Source organism: Ciona robusta, chromosome 4 (genome assembly GCF_009617815.1).
Source record: "Ciona robusta chromosome 4, ASM961781v2".
In the NCBI taxonomy this organism is placed as follows: Eukaryota; Metazoa; Chordata; class Ascidiacea; order Phlebobranchia; family Cionidae; genus Ciona; species Ciona robusta.
The window spans coordinates 2,574,410-2,591,826 of record NC_143238.1 but is presented as its reverse complement, the minus strand read 5'-3'; the positions used below and the strand labels follow the sequence as shown (position 1 = coordinate 2,591,826).

General features: G+C 37.3%; 4 protein-coding genes across 6 annotated transcripts; 2 read left to right on the top strand and 2 right to left on the bottom strand.

The window, feature by feature from the left end:
• Positions 1–1,129: 1,129 nt before the first annotated feature.
• On the top strand, positions 1,130–8,039 carry LOC149736569 (glucose-6-phosphate exchanger SLC37A2-like). Of its 3 annotated transcripts, XM_089876136.1 has the most exons (17): positions 1,131–1,316; positions 1,493–1,574; positions 1,835–1,952; positions 2,266–2,344; positions 2,523–2,658; positions 2,738–2,814; positions 3,098–3,264; positions 3,520–3,590; positions 3,980–4,120; positions 4,225–4,315; positions 4,571–4,719; positions 5,221–5,356; positions 5,673–5,738; positions 6,097–6,194; positions 6,721–6,782; positions 6,875–6,905; positions 7,468–7,661. In XM_089876136.1, exons 1-16 carry the CDS (start codon positions 1,240–1,242, stop codon positions 6,897–6,899), a joined length of 1,575 nt encoding a protein of 524 aa, XP_089732262.1. In that variant the 5' UTR covers positions 1,131–1,239; the 3' UTR covers positions 6,900–6,905; positions 7,468–7,661. The 3 variants fall into 3 exon arrangements, with proteins under 3 accessions (XP_089732260.1, XP_089732262.1, XP_089732261.1); XM_089876134.1 differs by lacking the exons at positions 6,875–6,905; positions 7,468–7,661 and adding an exon at positions 7,688–8,039 and having other exon boundaries at positions 1,130–1,316; XM_089876135.1 differs by lacking the exon at positions 6,875–6,905 and having other exon boundaries at positions 1,132–1,316.
• On the bottom strand, positions 7,835–9,725 carry LOC149736568 (THO complex subunit 4-B-like). Its single transcript, XM_089876165.1, has 5 exons — positions 9,476–9,725; positions 8,807–8,951; positions 8,525–8,708; positions 8,290–8,449; positions 7,835–8,213 (listed from the first exon to the last, which is right to left on the bottom strand). Exons 1-5 carry the CDS (start codon positions 9,627–9,629, stop codon positions 8,083–8,085), a joined length of 774 nt encoding a protein of 257 aa, XP_089732291.1. The 5' UTR covers positions 9,630–9,725; the 3' UTR covers positions 7,835–8,082.
• A 1,240-nt stretch (positions 9,726–10,965) lies between these two features.
• On the bottom strand, positions 10,966–13,549 carry LOC149736567 (uncharacterized). The gene is made up of 8 exons (XM_089876137.1): positions 13,402–13,549; positions 12,951–13,285; positions 12,726–12,893; positions 12,118–12,340; positions 11,868–12,057; positions 11,567–11,794; positions 11,182–11,476; positions 10,966–11,120 (listed from the first exon to the last, which is right to left on the bottom strand). Exons 1-8 carry the CDS (start codon positions 13,422–13,424, stop codon positions 10,984–10,986), a joined length of 1,599 nt encoding a protein of 532 aa, XP_089732263.1. The 5' UTR covers positions 13,425–13,549; the 3' UTR covers positions 10,966–10,983.
• A 128-nt stretch (positions 13,550–13,677) lies between these two features.
• On the top strand, positions 13,678–17,355 carry LOC149736566 (uncharacterized). Its single transcript, XM_089876145.1, has 8 exons — positions 13,678–13,996; positions 14,067–14,299; positions 14,439–14,591; positions 14,981–15,194; positions 15,454–15,631; positions 15,938–16,168; positions 16,390–16,606; positions 17,194–17,355. Exons 1-8 carry the CDS (start codon positions 13,971–13,973, stop codon positions 17,313–17,315), a joined length of 1,374 nt encoding a protein of 457 aa, XP_089732271.1. The 5' UTR covers positions 13,678–13,970; the 3' UTR covers positions 17,316–17,355.
• Positions 17,356–17,417: the final 62 nt, after the last annotated feature.

Sequence of the window (17,417 nt, the reverse complement as noted above, 5' to 3'; positions counted from 1 at the left end):
AAATCTTACACAACTATGCGATGAATGAGAGCGAGCTGCCTTTCAATGAAATAGTAAAAGCTCTCTTATTGGCCTAAACTTCTCATTCGAGCAGAGTAGGACAATCCTATTGGCTGTAACCAGCTCATTCATGAATGACGTAGTGCCGCGAGAACTGGAAATGCAAAGGGTAGATTGACGTAAAGTCTTTGGTTTTAAACCACAGTCGGGGTACTAATTTATCATTAATGAAAAATGATTTACTATTGTATATTAAATATATTTTACCAATAACCTTTAAATTTTAAAAATTTTAAGCGTTTTAATTGCCACTCCTGTTCTAATATACGTCGAATTACCCTTTGCCTTACCATGTTTGTTCGTAGTCAAAACATATTGCGGCAATCGCTAGTGCTCTGCCTTGTTTCTTCTATGCTCTTAGCGGCTGCTACACCGTAGTGTTTCTTTTTTTAACGCCTTCCGCTATCTCTTTTGTACTACAGCCGGTACGCTGTAGCGCAGGAGCAATGCCTACAAACCCGTTTCCTTATTTTAAAACCGCTGATGGTGCAATATTCGATATTGTTAAGAAACGTAGTACGCTACGCTTATCTAACATACGAAAAAAACGATACTGCGCATAACCTTGAAAAGGTTAAACGGACAAATTGACTTGTTGTGGGAGTTATTATTATTATAAATGCGCGTTTGCTTTCTGCTCAATATCCTTGCCGAAATCGCGGCAATACATTGCCCACGTAAGTTACATATATACGTGAATGTTAATAAACATACTCGTATACGCGCATACAAATTCGAACAAAAACAAAAAAGTTTTGTACAAAGAACGGAAATAGCAGAAACATCCAGCCCCGAGTATATAAACATCAAAACATGTTTATATACGGACTATAATCACGCAACTTCCTTAGAGCATTATGTGAGACACCTCGCTTAGCGATTTCGGCTTCTTTTACCCTAATATTGCAACATTTCTTATCACCGTCTGAAGTTTAACACAGTACGCTTTACGACGTTTACGTGTTGACAATTTACCCAAAAAACGGGACTTCGCTAAAAAGAATGAAATTTTATTACGTTTCTATTTACCGGTGCTTTAGTTTTATTTCTATGGAAACGTTACGCTCGACTGGTGAACGAAAATTAACAACAGTGCAGTTTGACAAGAAAGTTTTGTTGATGTAGCACTTTAAACTTTCATTTTAAAATAGTGTTTTATTTAACCGTTAATAGCAAAACATGGCAAAGGTACCCCTTCTTATTCGTGTTGTTGATTCAAGTGTATGTTGTAATCACACGCCACATCGTCATGTCAGGTAATTTTGAAATGCTTTTTTTGCTAGTGTTAACCCATTTTAATGCAAAAATACTCTTTTTTTTTACTTACCTTGGCGGAAAACCCGTGTATGTATACAAATATTAAAAAAAATTATATATATATATATACTACAAACATGGCTAACCATAAATTTCTATATGTCTTGTATTAAAGGTACCAATATTTCATGCTTATTCTCACATTCTTTTGCTACATGTCGTATCATTTGAGTCGTAAACCAATCAGTGTTGTTAAGGTGAGTTTCTATATTTAAGTGAATTCAATTTAAAATGGTCATACTGCATACATAAATTTGGACATATAGCAAAAGTATTTACTACAATGTAACGATATAGGCCTGTATAATAGCTTTATTGTAAAACTTTTACAAATTTACATGCCAGTTGTAAAATTAAATAGTTAGTTGTGTTCCAGAGTTTTTTGGTTAAGCCAAATTACATAAAAAAACACAATAAAAAAAATGCCAAGTTACACCATATTTTTTTATCTTTGTAGGCCGAATTACATCAAAATTGTAGCAAAATCCCATTCAACTCCACTCATTGGTGGCCTGGAGCCACACCTCCTAAGAATCATACTAAGAATGGTACATGGTGTGACTTTCCACCTTTTGGTAAGTTTTATATGACTTAAAAAATAATTGATTAATGTGCATTTGATACAAAAGTCAAGCCCATAGTAACATTTTTTATGATTTTTTTATTGTAAAAAATTGGAGGGGGTTATATATTGTGATTGGATGGTGCAAAATGGGTCATTAACCAAATGTGGCCACATGTTTTCCAACCAAATTTTTAGAAATTTAAAATTAAACCAATAGTCCTGGATTTGTTTCAAATGTAAGTTGTTTTGTATTTTTTTAAACAGGGAAACTGGTAAAGTTTTATTTTGCACCAACTATTACCATTTGTTTTACACGATTTCAGATAAGTCCAATTACCAGGGATTGTTTGGCGACTTGGATTCTGCTTTCTTAGTACCTTATGCGATCGGAATGTTTTTCAGGTATAATAATGACTACGTATAATTTAAAATGGATATATATTTAATATATTCATAAGCAAAATTCCCTCTTAAATACTTTTAAAAGACTACAAGTGATATAATTTAAGGTCGAAATAAAAAGTTTTATATACATATATATATATGCAGAATATCCAGTAATATACTTTTACTCCAACAGTGGAATGATAGCCGAACGTGTTTCAATTCGTTACTTTCTATCATGTGGTATGATACTGTGCGGAATTTTTACCTCTATGTTTGGTATGGGATATTTCTTAGGCATTCATTCTCTCGCATTCTACTTAATGGCTCAGGTTAGTATGGGTTTCTTACCTTGACATGACAATTCTAAATACTGTTCATACTATTCAACATATATTGACTTTGCCACAGGTACTTAATGGACTTGCACAAACAAGTGGTTGGCCAGGAGTTGTAACTTGTGTAGGTAACTGGTTTGGCAAACAAAGGTATGCTGTATTGATTAACAAACACTCTTCCAAACTTTGTTGCACCATCAGGTGTTTGTACAAACAAAATATACCACTAGTCTGATCCATATTTTATTGTTTATTGGTATTCTGCATTTAATTGTAGTCTTTTAAAAGTTGAGGTACATTTTTACAGTTAATATCAATCAGTAAAGATCTTTTAGTTTTTATATAGACTACTTGATTCGATTTTTGATTTATTTTGGTTGCATGCTAAACTTCATTACTGTAATCAACCAATAAATCCTACCAAATCTCTCAGGAGAGGCCTCATCATGGGTATATGGAACTCTCATACCTCATTTGGAAATATATTGGGATCAGTGTTAGCTTCTGTATTTGTGGGTTACTCGTGGGGATTGTCATTTATTGTCCCAGGAATAATCATTGGAACAATGGGAGTCATCTGCTTCTTTACTCTTATTGATCGTAAGATAACATATTCATTCCTATAATGCAATACTGTCTGACATCTATGTATTGCATGTTATATGTTTTTCTGTTCATATTAATTTGTATAGTGTATATGCAAAAATATTTTTAACACTTACATAAAATACCAGTTGGCAGTGTCGCAGTAATTTACACAAATGTTCTTTGGCTGATTTGTATACACTTTAATTTTTATTAAAATTGAGTGTGAGATATATTTACATATATATATCAAACATTCTCTGTTCACAGATCCAGATGATATGAACTTTGTACCTGGAGATAAGGAAGATATAAAATATCAGTGCCTTCCCAAGTGTGAGGTATGTACCAGATAGCACCATAGCTCTAATAGAAACTGGTTGTAAGAACAAACAGGAAGTTACATATAATTTTGCTTAAGTAAGCAGATGTTCGTGGTGTACTGTCTTTTGTATTGTTTTATGAGGTAATTCTTATAGACCATTGCGTTAACTTCACCATCTTTAATAATGTTCGCTAATTGGTATGGAAATTGTCATTTAGCAGTTGTGTACCTTAACTTTTAAATCTGTCTTGTAAGCACTATCTGAATAATAATGTCATGTAAACTTGATAAGAAGTAATTATAGTACTACCCTATACTAAGTTATGCAGCCCGATGACAGTTTATAAACAGTGACGGTAGTAATACTAGTAATGCAAGTAAATTGTAACGTGATTTCAACCACAGGACAATGAAAATCTGATCACAGAGAATGATCTGATAAACAGTGCTGAACCAATCAGTTACAATTCAACTGATGAAAATGAAGAAAAGGAATTGGAATCAGAACAGAAACCAATTGGTTTCTTTGGTGCTTTGAAAATACCAGTAAGCCTATTTATTAATGGATTTCTTTATTTTCTAGCACCTAATTTTTTTACCATGTACATGAACTATATCATATGTGGCTAACTTTACTTATTGAATTACAGGGAGTGGTTGAATTTTCATTCTGTCTTTTGTTTGCCAAACTTGTCAGCTATACATTCTTGTACTGGCTTCCATTTTATATAAAAAACACAAGTAAGTATTATTGACAAAAGGTGGATTTTTATATAACTTATTTAACTTTACAATTACGGAACCTACAGTTTATTGTTGTAACGCAGTGACACTTGACTAACTCTCAAAATTGAAATTAAAACCTAACAAGAGCGCTATAGTTTCCTTCTCCCCTAAATTGGTTGTATTTTTACTTTGAGCTGACAAAGAAAGTTACTCTGTTTAACTCTCATAGCTCATCCATACATTCCCTCATTCTTATCCCTTTTCCACAAGGCACACTTTCACCAACAATGTCAGGACTTATGAGTACATTGTTTGATATTGGAGGAATATTTGGAGGGATTGTTGCTGGCCTTTTATCAGATTACACTGGTGCCTGTGCCTCAACATGCAGTGCTATGTTGCTCATTGGAGCACTGATGGTATGTGTAGTGTCAGTGGTGACTGTTTTCATAAATATTTTGACATGCCATGGAACACGAAATATTAGATAAACTAGATCCATTATCACGTATTGGGACAACTGAATGGTGACTGTTTTATATTTTTTTTATAAGGACATATTCTGACATGCCTTGGGACATGAAATGTTAGATAAGTAGACCCATATCAGCTATTGGGCCAACTCTGGCATAAATCTCAGGTTCCATGTCATGACACACTGTAGGACTTTACCCTTACAGAAACAAACAGATTGTTTACCACAAATTCCATATCTCTACTGAACTGAAGTGTTCAAATGTATTGTGTATTATTATGTAAAAGTGTAACCAGCTATTCTTTCTTAAAGTTTATTGTCATACATCCATTTGTACCCCTCCTTTTTTCCATTGCTAATGTACTTATCACATGTACGGTATCAAAGTATTATTTGCATAAACTCACTATGTTTGCTTGCCTTGTAACACAAACATGTTATTCAGATGTATCTCTTCAATGTGTACGGATCAGTAAGCACTGCTGTCAGCATCACCTTACTTCTAGTTACTGGTGCATTTGTTAATGGACCATATGCATTAATAACCACAGCTGTGTCTGCTGAATTGGGCACTCATGAAGGTACCTAACACTTATTATTTTATTTGGCCCTTTTTGTGCAATAACATCCAGTGCTAGTAGTTTACTTTTTTAGCTGTGTATTACACTACATGCCTATTTCTTATATTTGTCTTTTTTTCTTTTAACTACATTTGCTCAAATTGAAATTTGATAGGTAGATTCCTTAGAACAAATACTGTTACTAGCAAATAATTGATCGTTGGTTAAAATCACAGTAAACGCATGGTTGATTAAACAGTTACCCCCAAAATGATAGTATGCATGATTTGAACACTTTTTTACTGTTTTGTCTCACTTTTTTTTTGTTTCTGTACAGTTTTAAAAGGAAATGCAAAAGCTCTGTCAACTGTAACAGCTATTATAGATGGAACAGGATCTATAGGTAAGGCTCAGCTTTTAAAGTCAATTAGTATTTCCAATTCACTCCTGTACAAATTGCGCAATTTAACTTTTGTTACCAAAGTTTTAAAAATAACAATGGGTACATGAAACATAAGTGTATTGGTACTGTAAAATATTCATTAAAAAGTAAGCAATAAGATTTAACTTTTGTAACTTTTGTTACCAAGTTTAAAAAACATTGCGCAATTTGTATAAGAGTGTATTAGGACTACAAAATTATCAATAATATCTATTTACCTAAATTAAACTACTACATTCCATAAAAAATGTAATGGTATTAGCTGCACACAACAGCAGGTCTAAACTGGTAATTCTAATTGGTGCATACTTGACCACAGGTGCTGCCATAGGACCGTATCTAGCTGGCATGATATCAAAAACAGGATGGACCAATGTATTCTACATGCTTATTGCTTCAAACTTTGCAGCTATGCTGGTATGATTATGTTTTCAATGTTTCTGTTCTATTTATTACACATGATGCTGCTGTCATCCTTATCACTGCATGTTGAAGGATTATAGTTGTAAGCGGCACTAGTAGGAAATCAGTATTGTAATGTGTCTAATAGGTTTATAACCATCATTTACTTATCTACTTGCCAGTAGCTATCATGTATTTCCTATCTTACGTACAGCTGGGAACTTATTTCCTGTACACGTTGCTGCAATGTTTTTATTTTGTTTCTGCCTTTCTAGCAACAGTATAAACAAGTAATATCTTAATAATGAATTCTCTGTTTGACTGTTAATTGCACATACCACGACTAAACTATAGGTTGCATAAAATAAACTAAAATGTAAACATTTTTGGCTATTTTTCTGTAAAGGTAATTTCTGTAGTATGGCAATGACTATAAGCTATTGGGAAATCTGTAGTGTCTTAATTTCCGTAACATAAACGATCTGTTATTATAAGGTCATATGAATCCTGTTCAAAACCTAATTTTAAATTACATTTTCAGCTGCTTATTCGTTTGGTGAGAAAAGAAATAATTCTAATTTGGAACAAGCATTCTCAATCCAGGTTTGTATTGTAGCATCACTAGCATGTTTTTGTCATTTAAGTCTCAAAACTTGATAGTTGAAGTAAACTGAAACACCTCTTTTTCACACTAGTACCATCCCTTTATGCAACATTTGAAAACCGGTAAAAAAATCAAAACTGCCTGTAAAAAACTGCTATTTTCCCAAAGCATTTTCGTTTCTAACTTGCATGTGCAACAAATCTAACCAATATATATCTTTAGTTAAACACATTTTCTGCTTTTCCAATTGTTTAAAAGCGTTTTGTTTTGAGATTATCATAGTTTTACATTTGTTGCGCAAATTACATTCATGATTCGTCAACCAATTCAATTGCACTTTCAGTATTTTTTATTGAAGCATGTCTAAGACAGTATTGTAAGCCCCACACACTACAGTTGGTTAGCATGGCTGCCTCTGACACAAAGGTAATAGTTTTAAGTCTTGTCACAATATGGGCCTATGTGTCCATGGGCAACTACTTAACGGCTGTTGCTCTAACTCAGTGGTCATAAATGAGTTGTCTAAATTGTATTCCATTAATTACCAACAATGTGGTAACTCATAAGCTAACATGAGGTGTATGAAACAAAACACCGGTGTTAGTTTTGCTGACCACCACACAAGGATAAAGCATTCATTGTCAAGAATAAATAAGTAACGGAACTATTTATTAAACTTTGTAGGAGGAAAACTTACACTGATCTACCACATAGCTCTGAGCAACATGCTTGATGGTGGCTTTCATAATATACATGCTTTTTAATGTTGGTGCAATCCATGATACGCGCTTTAAATCTATTACACTACTTCGTAACGTTTTTCTGTTTGATTTTTATTGCTAGCTCGTTAATAAATCAGACTGGTAACTTCAATAACATTTTCCTGTTTCATTTTTATTGCCAGTTTGTTAATAGCTCTATCATCATTTCCAACTACAAAATCTTTTTGGAATGACTTATTAGTATGTGTGGTGGATGTTCTACAACTATTCGTGCGAAAAGAAAGTGATTTACACTACAGCCGATAACCCACTACACCAAAATGGACACGTTTTCTAAATAAAAGCATGTATTTACGAAGTGAAATATAAAACGAACAACAAGCTGGTTAGTGAACTAGTTCTTCCACGAAAGCTAAAAGTACGAATTATATCGTAACTCAAGCGAGACAAAAAATCAAGTGGATAAAATGGGAATTTGATCCAAATTCGTCGATTATTGAAAATGCACTTTACAAAGCTGATTTCAGCGACCAGTGGCTGTTAGAATGTTATCATTGTGAAGCACAAGTTAAAACATTCATTCCTCCATCTTAGAAATGTAGTCATCAAGTTGTTTGTCAAGTTCTTCAGCCGAAACCTCTTTTTTTGGCTCTCGGCCACGTCCACCACCACGCCCGCGGCCTCTGCCTCTGAAACCTCCTCTTTTAGCTGAAAAACAGTATATTTTACTTTATTAAATCAAACAGCATTGGTTAAATGCGAGGCTGCTAAACTGTAAACATACGTTGTCCACCACGGCCTCTTCCGCCGCCACCACCACCACTGGGTGCTGGTTTCCTTTGACCAATACGGCCATTCATGTCATTAGAAGGAGAATTTCCATCGACAAATCTAATTTGCATGACTCGCCCATCAAGTGGTACATCATTGTATTGCTTCAGTGCCTGGAATGCAAACAACCAGTTAGTATTGTGGTTAAGGTGTTATAGATCTCTGTGCAGTTGACCACACAAGTATACCCTTGCTGCATCACTCCTTCTTTCAAAATGGACATCTGCCGACCCTAGTGACCTGCCCGACCGATCATAATGAACAGCTGATTTGCGCAGAGCACCGAATTCCGAGAACAATTCGGTGATATCGCTATCAGACACGGCAAAATCAAGATTCGTCACCAGCAGTTTTCCAATTCCTCCAGTTGATCTGTTAAAAACAAAATATACATAAATAAATCATTAAGGTAAAAAAAGTGATTTTTTAATATGAAATGCGAGTTTTTAGATATATATACATATTAATACCTTGTTTCCATGGTCCCTGCACCACGTGCACGCCCCCTTCCGGGCTTCCCGTTCTTGTACATGTCATGCTCCCACCTGTCGGCTGGCATTTTTCCTCTTGTGTAGGATTGCCTGGGGTTTCCACGTCCGCGACCTCTTCCTCCACCTAATAGATCGTCCAATGAAGGAAAACGAGGTTGGTTGGTTTCATGTGGTGTGTGTAGAAGTGAAGAGAATTACACAGCTGAAATACCGCCCCAAGACGACATTTCAGCAAGCTCGGTACTACTATAGTGCTGAAGGCTCAATGAAACTCCAATAAAGTAGTGTGAGGGACATATATAGTAACAAGGTGCTCTGAGAACACATTAACCGAAGACAGGAACTGCTGGAAAGCCTCTTGCAGATGCCGTTTCATTGATATTACCCAATAAAAGAAGGCATACACAATGAGACACCAGGTAACTGAACCGGCGACATTACTGCAAATAATCCATCGAATTAAATTTCAGCAGCAAGCGTCATTACGCCGCTGCGCGCTACTTTTTTGCAATTGAGTCGCAAAAAAGTGCTCCACAATAAAACCAAAGTTCAAAAAGTTCCATAAATATCAAATCGGACTCCGATCTTTATCTACTGCTCTGAAGCAACAGATTTCACTGGACTTGCCAGGTGACCATGCTCCTGTACCTCGTTTGTTGCGGGCCTGACCAACACCTCCGCCAGTAGCGCCGCCACCACCTCTTCCACCACGGCGACCGCCTCTTCCCCGTCCACCGCCGGTTTTTGTTTTCTTGTTGATCTTGATAATGTCGTCAAGGGATAAATCTAGCTTGTCTGCCATTGTTGTGAATTGTGGGATTGAAAATACGATAACGGAATTACAGTAAACTAGGATTTCTTATACAACCTGCGTAGAAAGTAGAACCGCGATATGTTAGATTAAAACGCCGATAGTTAATGGCAAGAAACCAACAAAAATACACCAATATAATGTCTTGACAAACTGCAGTCCTGTTGACTTAACATGTAACCTTTATATCGGTAAAATCTACCAAAAACAGGCCATGTTTCTGAACAACTGGCAACTTAAATCTGTGACACGCAGGCGCCTTGAAAACGCGAGGTTGGTGGAAAAAAAGCGCTTGTGTTTCGCTTAGCCAATCAGGAGCGAGGATTTTAATTTGTCTGTTCCCTAGATTTTCGCTGCAACGAAATCGTCATCCGGGTTACTGTTACGTCACAAATGGCAAAAAAAGCGAGCGCGCGCCTGACTCATAAACATCGTGTTCCAAGAAGTATAGGGGACGTGTACTCAATTACTGTCGTTAGAACACCACTGCTCCCCAATCCACTAGTTTCTAAACTTCAAGTACTTAAATATTCTATATAGTTAACACACACACTAAGTAATTGGTTAAAAGTACACTTTCTGAAAACTATCTTTTAGTCCAGCAATTCAAAAGGGAAACTTTACCAATAATAAAATCGCCATACCGTTATTATGCACCAAACAATGTATTTCACATGTTCTTTCTTGGTAGGCTACACCGAATCTGAAACGTTACTTTGTGGTATTATTTCACCTGTCTTGGTAGAATCAAATTTTTATTTAGATGCCTGTTGTTAAAGCAGTTCTTTGTAGTCCCTGACCAAACAAATAAATTAGCATGCCTGTATAACCGTCTTGTGTTCAGTAAACGTAGCATTCTGTCGTTACAATAGGTCTGTTATTAAATGAAATTAAACTCTACTACTTATAATTTTTTATTTTTTCTGGCGCTAAGAAAGGTGCCAAGAAACAGCTATAGTTACGCCTGCGACGTGCTAGATCGGCGCCAATATCGCACTTCAACTTCAAAGCCCGACAACAGAGGACTCCAGTCTTGCCGGAAGATGGTAGGGTACCTTTTGTTTTTGGTCGAACTTCGCCCCGGGGTGTGACAGCACGAAACTTTTTTATCGTGAAGATTGTTGTAGATCTGTTGTTCGATCTACAGAGTTTATTTGCCCAATAGTATATGCAGCTGGCACCAAAGGGATATCGGTAATGGAAAATCTGCGATTTACCGTCGGCGACCGTACACGTGCCTGCACATTTAAAGCCTTTTTAGTTTCCTATTTTTCAGTTTCTGGTCACAGTCTGACCGTCGGCTATACCCTCCCACATAACATTCATATACGAAAAGAAAATTAATTTATTTGGAAACTGTACGTACTCTGGTGAAGTACACATATAACGAAATGAAACACATTAACAAAGCAAAACCTCCGACGATGGAGGTGACAAGAACTGCAGCCTGTTGTGAAAAAGCTGGGGATGCTGGTTGTGGATCTAGCAAAATAGATGTAAACTAGTTAACTATGTTCGTGGACGCATATGGAAATTTAAATACCTGTCAATGTGGTTTGCTTGTTTAACATAACGACCCTTTTTGAAATGTCCGAGCCCACTGGGAAAGCTTCAAAGTGAGCTTTACCCTTGTTACCGCGAATTATAGTAATGGGACCGACTCGAATAACGCCGGTTTGGTTTGTCGGGTCTATTAAACGGAATGATGAAGCAAACCGACGTTTTCTTTTGCTGACAGGCTCGGACTCGACATCTGGATCCTGGGAAACAGCATCAACTTCGGGTACGGATTCTGCATCGGATTCCGACGTTGCCGATCTAAATCTGGCCGAGCAGCCCTGTTTTTTACAAAATGTTAAATCGTGAGGATAGTGACTTGATAAGTAGTAAATAATTTTGAGTAAACAATTTTGATTGTTTATGCTTACTATCGGTGTGGTGCCGGAAGCAAGAGATCCGTGGATGTAGAAAGATTGACAGCTTAACATTCGTGGAACTCTAAAAGAAACGCAAACAACGCTGCCGACGCCGTTGAGACTTATTGAAGTGGACAACACGCTCTCAACACACCCGTTGGTGACCAAAGACACATCCACGGAGCCGGGGTCGCGGTTGCAGGATAGGTATAGATTTTTTAGGTAAACGGTAGTACCAGCCTGAAGAAAATAGCATGAATTATGAGGGAAGAGGAACAATAACATGAATATATAGAGTATTGCCATTTTATACCGCGATATTGTTTTGGTTGCGCACTGCTCTGATGGAAGCATGGATGGTTTCCGATACAGTGTACACGGCACCCTTATTGACATTGTATAGCGGTGGGCAGGAGCCCGGACACGCTGAAGCTACCTTGCACAGCTCAACGCTGGCCTGCTGGACTACCGTCCCCAATTTATCGATCCTTATGGGCCCAACTCTAAGAAAAAATGCATGGTAAATTTAAAGGTAGGCTACAGCTCAACAAAATTTAACTTACGTAGGCCGTATACTGGCCAGAACTTTGTAGTTCGAGTTGTAGGTGCATGACCACCGAAATACGGGAATGGGTACATCGAATAAAACGCCGTCTGTGTTTAACCATACTTCATTGGTGAACACCTGACCGTTTGAATTCTCGGAGTCTGGTGCCATTTGTGTTCCGCATGTATTAAATGGCAGCTGCATCGTAATGGTAAGAAATCCTCCAGAAGCGGTCGTTGCTTGCATGTGACATAAAAGGTATAAACTGTTGTACTTTCACGTTCTATTAATGTAGAAGTGTATTAGCCACGAAATATCGTGGCTTTGGGAAGTTAAAAAAAGAGAAATGCTAAACAACAGTTCACCTAATAAAACCAAAGATATTTAAACATATACAACAGGGTGGGGGGGGAACGGGACACCTTAAGACATAATTTCCAATATTCTGATCGTTTTTTTTTAAAAAAGAACATCGGTCACTGGAAGTTTTATACCTCTTTGCTTATTACCAAACAGGATAAGAAAATAGCATGAAAATACGTTTAATATTCCCCACACTACCCATGAAAATATGTCCCATATTCCCCACACTACCATAGAACAGTATTTACTAATACCACTTACCGGCACATGCGCCCAGGTTTGCCGGTCCGTTTCTTTGATCCATTCGATTTGGTGGTAAGCTTCCCATAAAAATGTGGGTGTCTGGCAAACCGACACCATACTCTCGTAACATTTCTTCCGGGACATCGATTCTAATTGCGTTGCTCTGACAATCCAATTGTGGAGAAGCTAAAAAGAAGTACAATGTTAGTTGCAAATTTATAAATGTTTAATTTGCATACTTACGGATAGTACAGAGTCTGCCCAAATTCACTAAAGAACTCAAGCAATAAAAGCCGTTTTCGTGTCGGCATGAAGGTACGCATTGGCATACTGCTTTACAAGGGTTTGGATTGCAAACAGAACTTGAATCTGCGGTATTCGACGCCACACAAACTCCATTGCTACAGCGTTGAGTTATCAAGCACTCGAAATCACTGGTGCATCCTCCAACTAAGTTGTTAATGTTTACCAAGCTGGACGCAATGCAAGTCCCACTGACGCATTGGTAGCTCGTCGGACATTCAACACTCGTCGTACACGCGGCTTCGACATTAAGGGACATCCACAGAATGCATAAACTGCGGCAAATACGATATATCAAAGTAAATAGCCTACTATTTTTAAGCATGTGTTAATACAAACGTGGATAGCTCAAAAATGTAGAACATAAATGAAATAAATCTATACAAATTACCTTATAAATATTACGGATTTCATCTTGGAAGATTAAACTATTTTATAACTGAACAAAAAAAACTATATACGCTGGAACTGTGCTACTTAAAATGGAGTTGAAACTAACATTCAGCCACGAAACCAAAGCTTTATTACGGAAGGGTGCAATCAACAAAAAGCGCGTGAACCAAATTCCTTAGTGTGATTTTTACACACCGTTTCATGTAAATCTTTGTGTTACAATACTTATAGCTGTTCTACAGTTTTCTATCAGGTTTATAAAGACTTTTAAGGTAATACATGTTGCAGGAAGTAAATAGAAGTTTTAGTGTAGCAATATGATCAAGTGAAACATTTTTAAAATGCAGCAGTATTCTTAGATTTCCTGAATCAGTGTGTATATATGAGATCTTGTAATTAAGGCGTTGGAATGTCGTTCTGGTGACGTTTCGTTTAATCAATTCGATGTTTTCTTATGTGTGACTCGCCTTGTCAAATCTGTTCAGTTAAAACTACAGTAAATTGTGATTGTTTTAAGACGTAGAGTATTACAGTTTCGTCCGAATACACCGAGACAGCTGTAGAAGAATGTTTCGATATGTTTTGCTTGTGTGGTAAGTATATTAACTGTCTACGAAGGCACTTATGAAAGTTTAATATAATTTGACATATGTGCTTGTATAGCTTGCTGTTGAAGCTTTCTCGAGCGGAGAAATGCTTTTTCGGAGTCGAGTGTCCTCCAGAATATAAATGTGTCGGCAACATGTGCGTGAGCCAGTTTTCTGTTGCCGCTCCTATTTCGGTGTGTAGTACCAACCCATGCCAGGGAGACTGTTCGTGTATCGCTTCGAACAAACATGCAGAAGGTTTCTTTTGCTCGAGTGCGGCTGGTTACATTGGCAAAACATGCAACATACGTAAGTACTTATAAGCTTGGTCGTCCAAATATGGTCCCTTTAGTCTTCGCCTAAATATTCACACCGTACTGATCTTTACTCAAATATGCATAATTTTGTTTGGCGTATTATGCTGCAATGCTTGTTACTCTGTTTGCAGCACCGCCAACGCTACTTTGCGAAAGCAACACTATAACAATTATGATTCCGGAACGGTTTGTGAGGGAATACGACTCCACTCTTTCAAGAAGTTACTTATACATGGGACCGAGTTATAACCAAGCAGTCGTCAATCCCAATTCCGCATGTGCAGGTATAGAACATAGGCTTACGAAACATTTTTTTATAACGAAGGTTGTTAATGTAAAATAACAAACCACGGAAACAACTTTAATTCTGTTGGCTGCACAGTCTAAAATGACTGTATATACTACTTTAAATTTAACTTTTTGACACAGGGTGGGGAATGTAAATTGTTAGAAGTGCACTCACCGGGTTTACTTTCAATTAGCATGTTTTATGTATTTGTGGGGTGGGGGAAGATGAGACACATTTTCAGTTTATTTTCTTGTCGCACTTATTACCCAAATACCGTTGCTAAATGCTTAACAGATCAGGATATTTAAATATTATGAGCCACCCTAAAAGGTGCCCCGTCTCCTCCCTCTATACTATATACACTTACAACCATTTTTTCTGTAGTAAGAGCGCCGGTGAATGGATATTATACAATATCTATCCCAATGCCATTCTCCGCTTGTCAGACCAGTTACACAAGAGAGATGGATTCCAATGTATTCACCAACCAGCTTTGGCTCAACCAACAAGGAGCTCTTTTCGATATCCCGATTCCAGCAATAACATGGATCTGTACTTACAACGATCAATATTCTATCGTGACAAGCTTGCGACCGGCGTGAGTATTCTGCATTTACCAAATGTTAATTGTTGAATTATGTGCATTGTTTTTAGCCCACTCCTCCCTAATGGAATGCCATTCATATAGAAAAATATGTATAAAAAGAACACCCAAGTTATATAACGGCTGTCCAGCATTGCACCGCCAGCATGCGACGATAAACATGTCATGTTCATTCACATTCTATCGGACAAGTGTAGAATTCTATGGCATATGTTTGATCAGTTTAACCTTTTGACAAACTAAACCCATGCAGGGTCGACCCGATTCGCAATGAGTTATCAGGGGTCATTCAGCAACAAGCAACAGTCGAGCTGTGTAAGGTGGGCGGTGCTTGCCCGAACGCTTGTCCGCCTCTCTTCACAGTGAATGATGGAGCATTGTACACGGTTGCCGAGATTATACACGTCACTTTGTCAGTGCAACCACCTCAGGTAAAAATTAAATACATATTTCACAACCATCAACATTGTAGCTTTACTGTTGTAATGTGCTACAGCAACATTTCGGTGGTGATTTGCCGAGCATTTAAACTTTAAAGCAGCAGCACCTTTTATGCCGTTTTAGCCGTTATAAATGTATTCCTTGTTTAACACATATTTAATTGGCGCCCTGCTTAAATTCATATTATTTTATTATTATTTTATGGGAAAAATGATCTACTTTGCACCGCGTTCCATCTTCTTCATTATATACAAGCTACACTGTAATTCAATTTAAAAATACAACTTTTGTTATAGAACACGGTTGTGTATGTCAAACAGCTTTACCTTTCGTGCCAAGCAAGGGCAGGATCTAACGACATCTCAATAGTTACAAACGGCTGCAGTGCGAACGTGCTCTCTACGTCGATCAATTTTAACGGAATGGGCAATACTGTTTGTTTATCTTTCCGAGTACCTCGGTTCAAATCATGCACAAGCTTTTACATCCATGGAGAACTTTCCGCAGCTGATCCAGCCACACTTCGGGTATATTGTTAAAAGTATTGTTTCAGCCCGTATAGGTTAATGGTTCGGGGCTTGATGCTGCTACCATATATTGTGGGCGTATGCATCCCATGCACACTTAACTGTAGTTGCGTATTAACTCAGCGCCCTTTATGATTTGTTTGAATTGTCGAGAGTGTTTCTAAAAATACCAAAGATTAACCGATTGAATACTGCGGTAATAAACAATCAATGCATTTCAGCGATGTTCACTAGGAAATGGATATGTAAGATCTGCAGTAACCGGTAATTCGTCTGCTTATCTCGGAGGATCCAGGAAGAAGAGAATGCTTGTTAAACGCTCCAGCGAAGAAGATTCGAGTGTTATCCTTATCGGACCGATTTATGTCATTGAGGGAGAAGTAGGACTCGGTTCTTCCGACACGTTTCCAAATTCCTCAGTTGTGACAGTTCTTCTCGGTGAGTATACTTTTATAATCGTCTTCGTCTATACTATGTTGGGGTAAGTTGTGATTTTTATTATATTTCTCGTCCAATTTGTTGGCAAACAAAGAATATTTACTGAATTATGTAACCGGAGCTTTAGCACGACTCTGCGGACTGGTTATAACTGTTTACGAGATAAAGAAACAATGGTATGCCGTTCTGTTCTACCCCACACTGTTTTATATAGCTGTGTTGTTGGTTTTTATACACCCGATCCGTCAACTTTCTTGCGCTTCAAGCGGACTTAAAATTGCCTAAAATATTACAGGACCGCTTGAAGCGCTAAGCTAGACAATTTTAAGTCCGCTTGAAGCGCAAGAAAGTTGACGGATCGGGTGTTTTTATAGTAGGGTGGGAGAAGATGGTATCCCTTTAGCACATAATATCCAAATATCCTGATGATCGTGTTTTTAAACAATTAACAACGTTCTATGCAAGTTGCGAGGATACGGTTTTATAATTCTCCGAATGTTCTTTGTTTACTACCAAATGTGACATGAAAATAGAATAAACCGGTGTCCCATCTTTCCCCACCCTACTCTAACTACTTTCCTTCCTAGATAACGAAGACCATTATGATATCAGCGGAATCACGATGGCCACTGTGGTCATTGGAGGATTTGCTTTCATATTACTTTGTGTTGCGATAATAACGTTTATTTATGAATGTCATAAAACGTGAAACAAAATAAAAACGATGGTGAAATGTTCGCCAGTTAAAACGTAGCTTTGTAATGAATGTTTATTAGAAAACAGAGGAGCTCTTACAACTAGCAAAAGAATA